Source organism: Lupinus angustifolius, chromosome LG07 (genome assembly GCF_001865875.1).
Source record: "Lupinus angustifolius cultivar Tanjil chromosome LG07, LupAngTanjil_v1.0, whole genome shotgun sequence".
Lineage (NCBI taxonomy): Eukaryota > Viridiplantae > Streptophyta > Magnoliopsida > Fabales > Fabaceae > Lupinus > Lupinus angustifolius.
The window spans coordinates 18,662,887-18,671,053 of NC_032015.1; the positions used below are offsets into that span (position 1 = coordinate 18,662,887).

The 8,167-nt window shown below is 34.5% G+C and overlaps 1 protein-coding gene across 5 annotated transcripts in view; it reads left to right on the top strand.

Moving 5' to 3' along the window:
• The window catches only part of LOC109352616 (bromodomain adjacent to zinc finger domain protein 1A-like), a 9,164-nt gene extending 2,235 nt beyond the window's left edge, over positions 1-6,929 (top strand). Inside the window, exons 1-6 of one of the 5 annotated variants that reach the window (XM_019594743.1) lie at positions 3,466-4,311; positions 4,469-4,717; positions 5,550-5,637; positions 5,759-5,934; positions 5,974-6,197; positions 6,492-6,929. In XM_019594743.1, coding sequence (XP_019450288.1) covers positions 4,636-4,717; positions 5,550-5,637; positions 5,759-5,934; positions 5,974-6,197; positions 6,492-6,698 — 777 coding nt within the window. In that variant the 5' untranslated portion in view covers positions 3,466-4,311; positions 4,469-4,635 and the 3' untranslated portion in view covers positions 6,699-6,929. Of the gene's footprint in view, positions 1-1,747; positions 1,801-3,465; positions 4,312-4,351; positions 4,373-4,468; positions 4,718-5,549; positions 5,638-5,758; positions 6,198-6,491 lie in introns of those variants that run through there. The other 4 variants (XM_019594740.1, XM_019594741.1, XM_019594739.1 and 1 more) reach the window with 4 other exon arrangements.

Here is an 8,167-nt window from a genome sequence, read left to right on the forward strand (position 1 = left end):
CCCACATTGTGGCAGTGGAATCAGTTAAAAGTCAAAACTGAATCTTATATTTCTTTAGAGTCATTGAGGATAACATTCAATACACTACTTATCATTTGAGTTAAAATACACAACAACAACCAAGCCTTTATCCCACTGTGGGGTCAGCCTTTTAGTTAAAATATATGCCTTATATTACCTTTTTTATACTTTGAGTGTATCTGCATACCTTTGGTAGTGGTTCACAGGGTTTACATTTGCGTCTACAACTGCTACAAATGCTTTAATGTTAAGGTTTTGGGAATCGCCAAACTGTATCACGGCCACAACTATGGCTGCACTGGTCATATTTGCCTGCAATAGTCTGTAATATCAAGGTTCTGAAAGTCTTCGAAACCCAACCACAATTGCTATTTAAAACTTCGGCGGTGCATGAACCCATCTAATTTGTGTTTGCTGATCTAGTTCATGAATCATTTGTTGTCCTTACAATCAACTGAAGTTTGTTTTGTGATGTAGCTTAAGAAGATTATTCTTTCTTACCTTTTATTCAATGGGTTGGTGGGTTGGGCCGTTGGGGCATGTGACCGATTTTCATCTTCTCTGATTACCTTTAATTTTGTTGGAGTCAAGATTGTCAAATGGTAATGTAATTAAAATGATGCAGGGAAATCATCTCGGTTCAGTCTTCTTGCGGAATCCTAGCAATGATTGCCGCCACCAGTGCCATGTAATAACTTGAACAAAATAAAATGTTTATGTCTAACTCACCATTTAACTTCTAGTGTTTTCTGAAGGACAAGAACTCTAGAACCATTAGTGATTTTGAGTGGAGTTTAGTTTCTGTTTTAAAAGTGAGGTGTCACTACAATTTTTACTATCAACCAAATTCATGTTAGAATAGCAGAAGTAATGGGAATGAGGAAGACTCTTGCTTTAGCAACGAACATTTGCCTTTTATGGTTGGAGGTTGAATCAGAGAATTTAATGTTTGACAACACATTATTGTTTTTTATAGGCAAAGTTTTTTTTATGTGGAGGGGGGAGACAGTGCCGTTGTTATGGTTTGAACCCAAATGCTCATGTTTCATGTTCTGTAGCCCTATTAACTGAGCTTACTCTTGGGGACGATAACACAGAAATGTGTTCAGTCATACTGTTTACAATTGATAATAGAGGATTATGTTACCATTAGCCAGTAGCTTCAAGTTTGTGTACTCAGTGGAGAGTGAAATAAAACAGCCTTTGTTATTGCTTATGTGATTCTAATAATAATTGGTTACCTTTGGCTTGCTTAATTAATAACATAACCTATAATTATAATTAGAGAAAAAGGCACATGTGGAGTTGTTTGTGTTTGTTAGTATATGGATTAGAGAAGCCTTCATTAGCTTCTGAGTATGTGTATCCATCCACAATCTTTTAAAACTCCACATGATTTTTCTTGCAGATGATGTTCTTATAATTTCAAATATCATTTTAGTGTGCCTTTTCTAAATCAAGATTCATGGGGCACATAGTTGCTTTCATGTTTGCTCCAATTGTTGTAGCAGTGATATTGGTATATAAAGCATGTTCCACTGGAGTCCACAAATATATTGCACACTTTCTTCGCTGATCTACTTGTTGAGATTCCACAAAACCAATGGCATTGAAGGGTGGTATTATCAGTTGGAGTGACACTCATTCACAGGTACCTATAATATAGTTAGGTTTATTAAAAAAGACAAGAGTTTGTGGAAGTTTTCCCTCTGTATACTGTGTGCAGGTGTGGAGACAATGTATGTCAACTCTGGTCATTTTTTTGCACTCTCAATAAAGGTAAACTGACGTTTAGTTGATGCCAATATGTTAGTGTTCCATAACTCAAATGATTTGTTCTTCAGCATTTGTACTTAAATCTCATACAGCTTTCATATGTTTTGTATATCCCTGCATGATTCTGGCATATATGGGTGAGGCTGGATTTCTGTCTAAGCACCAATTATGACATGGAAACATTGAATATTGATCTATATAAAAATTGTCTGGGTTTTGGTTTCTATATTCTGGATTTTGATTAATATATAACCTGTCTGGATTTTGATTTCTATATAACGATAGGTGTGTTGGTAATTTTTTGTAGACACTTATGAGTGAGTATGTGAATAATAACTTGATATTCATCGAGTATTGGGTACAATATTTATACACAACTTAGGCTAACCAGTCCCTAAACATAAGGTGAAATAGATAATGATAAAGATACAGCAAAATAATATAAATACAAACTTAATCTAACTATATTAGAATAATATCTCAACATAGACAAACTGTTTCTCCTGGTTTTGAACCCGGTCACTCACATTTCATGTCCCACAGCTTAACCAATTGAGCTGACTGTAGAGGACTAAGTGTATTAGCAATTGATTCCTTGAAATTGAATTGAATTCCGAAGCTAGTTGTCAAATTTGTTTTAGGAAATCCATGGCTCGTTTAGCCACGTTTGAAATTTTGGAAAAGTTGAAAATATCCACGTCTAATACTTCACTATCATACTCCCCAAAACTTTGCTAGATATTTCATAATGTCCTTCACTGCGACACTATAAACTGTCAGTCAATTTTCGCCACGATTTAGGGAAATTTGTTACATTTTTAATCATGACTAAGAACTGTTTTTTGCTTTACTACGGTATTGTCAATATTTTCTAATCTATAAACAATTTTGCTTCAAGGAATAAGGATATTGGCATCCCTTTGGCCATTTGTTAGTCACTTAATTTTTGCTCCTAAAAAACTATGACTGCATTTCCGGATGTGCTATTGAGTTTGAAGTGGAATGAATTCCATGACATGTCTTTATGCTACATGTTATTCAACAAGTGTATCGATGTTGGTCGAGTGGAAGCAATAGCTAGTTGAGAGACTAGTTACTTTAGTGATAACACCTGGTGCTCTTCTCATGACAAGATTTTCGCATACTATTGTTAATGATGGGTTACCTTGTGACCCATGATGAAAGGGCATTGTTTGGCCTATGACAATCGGAGAGAAGCTTGGCCCAAACTCTGTTACCATATTAAGGTTTCATCTAAAAACTAATTGGCAATGAGAGGAATAGGGCAACAAGTATTTAAACCATCCACGAGAGAATGAGGCAGGCAATGTGGGAGTTCCCAATACTATGATATTTTTTATTTTTGAAGTTCTTTATGGTGTTATTGATAGACAAAATTTAGGGTTCTTCTTAGGTGATTGTGGTGAAGTTTTCCAATAAGAACACATCTATAATAGCTTGCTAGAAGCGCCCAAAGAGCAACACTTAAGTTTTGTCCTCCATTAATCCATATGACAATGAGGATATTGTCATCTCTATTTGCTATATGTGAGCCATTAACTTTTTGCTCCTTATATAAAATTTAATATATGACTACATTGTGAATGCATTGATTTATTTTTTTGGTAACTTTTCTACTTTGATATTATTTTAATTGTTGGGTTACAGTTTCTCCCTTTTCAGCCTGTTGATTTTGAAATGGAAAAAACTTTCATTGCATGTGGTCTGCTTTGTGCTACACATTGCTTAACATGTATCAATGGTGATCAAGTGGGAGCAATGGCAGGTGTAGGGACTATTACTTTATTGATAACACCCGGTGCTCTTCTAACGATGAGATTCTATTCTTTCCTTTGTTCAGTTCTGCATACTACTGTTAATGATAGCGGAGGAACTAGGCGCACAATAGATTATTTTACTTGCTAATAAATTTTTATTTATAAAGTTCTTTAAGGTTCTATTGAAGGATGAAAATTGGGTATTCTTCTCTACATGTTTCTAGTGTAGTTTTCCAATAAGAACATGACATGTATAACAGCGCATCAATGAAAACATAACATTTGCTATGTTCTTATTGGTAAAAAGCGCAACTGACTCCTACAGAAAAACACTTCAGTCTTGTCCTTTATTTAGTCATATCACAATTAGGATACAGGCTCCCCTATTGGATGTTTTTGAGTCTGTACTTTCTGCTCTATATAAAAATTTCTATTATATGACTGCATTGCTGGATCCATTGCTTTTATTTTGTCGTTTATCGGTAATTTTCAAACTTTGCTATTATTTTAATAGTTGGATTGCAGTTTCCTTCTTTTCGGCATGTTGAGTTTGAAATGGAAGAAACTTCCGTTGAATGTAGTCTTTTTGATACACGTTGCTCAGCATGTATGCGTGGTGATCAGGTGGTAGAAATAGCAGGTTTGGAGACTAGTTACTTTATTAATAACATCTTTTGCTCTTCAAACGGAGAGATGGTTCTCTTCCTTGTTGAATTTCGCCTACTACTACGCGGAGGTAGTTTGTTCAAACAGATCTGATCAATCAGATACTTTATCATTGGAAGAATTCTATTTTTGTGCATCGGAGCATAATTTATCTTTTTTTAAGTCGCATGATATGTTTCCTTTTCCGATTTTCTAATTTTTTTGTTGATTTCCTTTATTTATTTTAGGAGTCCTGTGAACAAGAGGAACCATCACTAGCAAAATCATCAGTATCTGGGTGTCAGTTAAACAGTATTTACAGTCAGAAAACATCCGGGGGAGGTAAATTCATTTGATTTGCTTTGAAATTGAAATTCTTTTGCACTGCAAGAATCATCTTCAGGACTCGCTTGTTATGATGAACTACGATATACGAGAATCAAGCCCTAGTCAAGCTAAGGTCCATACAGGTGTCTCTGACTTAATGGAGGAGGAGGTATGGGTATTTCCTTTAGAATAGATTTTAAGTTATCTGTTTTTCATTTTGAATTTTGTAGATTATTCTTATCTATGTTGTTGATCTCCTAAGAGATAAAAGTATTTTTCACAAAATAAAAATCATATAAAGCTTTTAGGAACTATGAACTATAACATTTTGTCTTGAACGTCCCTTAAAAGTTAGCTATATTGGCACTATTTACTTACACGTTTTCATATATTCAATGCCTAATTGTCAAAATTAAGGCATTGAATATAAGAGGGCCTCAAGTTAGTTTCACATAACTGGAGAAAGCCTACACTAATTATTGAATGCCAGTTTGATTCTTTCCAAAATTAGGATAAATTTGCAATTAAATATAGGATAAAATTTAGCCACAATTTATGCAGTTTCTCTTAATAGAACATTGCATTGGAAATTGGCTTAACTGCAACATCTTTTAAGATAAACTGCATAAATTTATATATCTGCAGATAAATCTTGCATTTTGAAGAAAAAACAGTGAAGTAAGGAGAGATATAAGTATATAACACAAAAACATCTTGGTGCATTTTAGCAATCTGTGATGGCCTTGTCTGTTGTGGTCTATAAAATACGACCTCCTGTCCTAAACCCTTTTGAGGTTTTAGTTTTGGTCCCTTTTCTAGGACCTTTTTCGAAGTTTTATGTACATTAATTGTTTTTGTAATCAAAATACCCGGAAAGATAAAATCATTGATTAATTGAGTTAAAATTTACCCCCTCCTCTTTTTATTCAGTTGTGACTTTCCAATGTTCACTGACATGTTTGTAAAACAAATTTGTTTCTTTTTTGGCTCCCACTTGATAACAGATTAGAGTCTGTGATACTTGCGGGGATGCTGGTATCGAGGACTGCCTTGCTATTTGTAACAAGTGTAACGATGGGGCTGAGCACATGTAATTTGTTTAATATTTTGCATCGATGTGTATTTTTCTCAGTGATCTATGTTTCTTTATATTATCTCTTGTTTTCTGAGGAAGTAAAATTTGTGTGTTATGTTTCTCATTCATCTATCAGTTACTGTATGCGTGTGAAGATGGCCGAAGTTCCGAAGGGTCAGTGGACATGTCAAGAGTGCGTACCGATGGAAGGTACTGGCAAATTGGTGCAAGTTAAATTTGAAGAGGCTACAAGAAGATCGAAAAAACCTTCATGTGCAAGGAAGAGAACAAATGACACAAGCTTTACATCTAATTTATCACATGAGAAGGATAGAGTCGCTTTGAAATCTCAATCTGTGAGAAAAGGTGCAGATATTGGACCAAGTGAATCTGAACCCTGCAATGACTCCCTTGTTCGCAAGGACTTATCATGCGAGAAACTTAAAGGGGCAAAAACTAAATCACTCAATGATATTGTTTATTCTGGTCTGCAAAGTTCTTGTGATCCTGAAGAGAGAGCAAAGGCAACAGAGGTGAATGACTCAGCAAACACACTAGTGTCAAAGTCTCTAGAGGTACATACAGTGCATACATACAACTCTTTACTTTCTGTACTTGACCCACAAAGATATAATCAATTTTCTCTTTTCCATCATTTGGAATATTGATTAACAATGGATAATGCTTAAAAACACTAGATATTTTTCTACAATTTTATATATATTATGTTTGAGGTCGAGCCTTGGTGCAACGATAAGGTTGCTTTCCTGGAGGTTATACGTTCAAATCCTGGAAACAGACTCTTCGCTTGTATGGTAAGGCCGCTTACATCTACCTTTCAGTAATAATGTATACTCACTATCTTGTAGCTGGAAGATGGAGTTGAATCAGGAAGAGTTGATGAAGTTACTGAATCTGACAATATATGTACAAGGCCTTTAGGAAACACTAACTTTGTGATTGGAGAAGGTTCTAAGGGTAAAGGAGTAGAAGAGAAGTCAGAGGGTGCAGGTATGGACCAGCTGGACATGGAAGCTGCAGATATTTTGATACTTCTCAAAGAAAGCAACTCTTGAATAGTACCATATGTGAAATTGTGAACAAATAGCTCTTATTTATACCTTACCCTTTATATATTTGTGGATCATAGTTATAGAACCTATAATATAGAACTTGGTGCTCTGTTTCATTTTCCTGTATCTGCATTAGCCCCTATACATGGGCCCTTGACTGTTCTTTCTTTTGTTTGGTACAACAATAGGGCACTTGACCCTTGGTTTTACTTCTCTAAATTGTCATTTTCTTGGTGCTTGCTTTTTTTTTTCTTTTGTGGGTGGTAGTTGTTTGTACATGTCATGATATATTGTAGGGGGTGAGCATGAGTCGGGTAAGGCTTGTCCGTTATCCTATCCTAAATGTTCGTCGAGTCATTTTCTTAGACTCGGATCTGGCTCTAGATGCGAAGCTAACCCAACTTCAAATGTCTACCAGGTCAGCTTTTGAGTCTGAACTCGACCCTAGACTCGATTATATATAATGCATATCTCTTTTAGATAAAGTAATCTTAATATTTTACCTATTATTATGGATATGTAATTTGACATATGAAATGATATATGTATAAATATTGTTAATTGTGTATATATGATAAAAGAATTAGAGAATCAATGATGTTTCAATAAAAAAAATATCATTACTATGCACACGAGGCACATACAAACATAACAAATGATGATCATGGGACAGGTCGAGTTGGTTATGTTTGTCCCTTGCCTAGTCTTAAATATTGTCCGACTATAATTTTTGAACTTGAATTTAACCATAGAGTCGATGAGACCTATTTATTCAAGTTTGATCATGATTGGGTCAAACTAGGTGAACGGGTCGAGTTTTGCTTACCTCTAATGTATTGTATGGTTTGATATTTCAAGGAGTATTTAGAGACATGTTTTTTACACTATCAACCATTATTCATCACTAATTGTTAACCATTATTGATTATAGGATTAAATATTTTTAGTTACCCTAAGTAATTTTGATTATAGTTTCTCAAGTTTTTTCTTAGTTTTTTAGTTTATATTCTAGTCCATTGTTTTGATTTTAGTCCATATCAATGGAATGCCAATATCACAATTGGTCAAATCATGACACATGCCACATGTCGTCAACATGGGCTAAAATAATATTTTTTTTGGAATTCACAAGGACCAAGACCCAAAAAGACAAATTATAGGAGCTAAAGTTGAAATTAAGTTATATTTTCCTAGGTCAAAATAATATTTAAGTTTAAATTGTATATGAATTACACTTTTAATAACTTTTTGAAAGAGTTCCTCATACTTATGTAGCTTACTCACCTTGGAGAGGGGGAAACAACTTTGCCCATTGTTTATATCTGATTATCATGTCAATTGTATTGACTCCCACACTTATACTTCAACACAAAATACAACTCACGCCTCAATGTGTAAGTTAGTCTATGCAATAATAGTAAAATTGTAGATCCTGTTATTAATCTATAACCGTAAGGATCATCTCCATTATT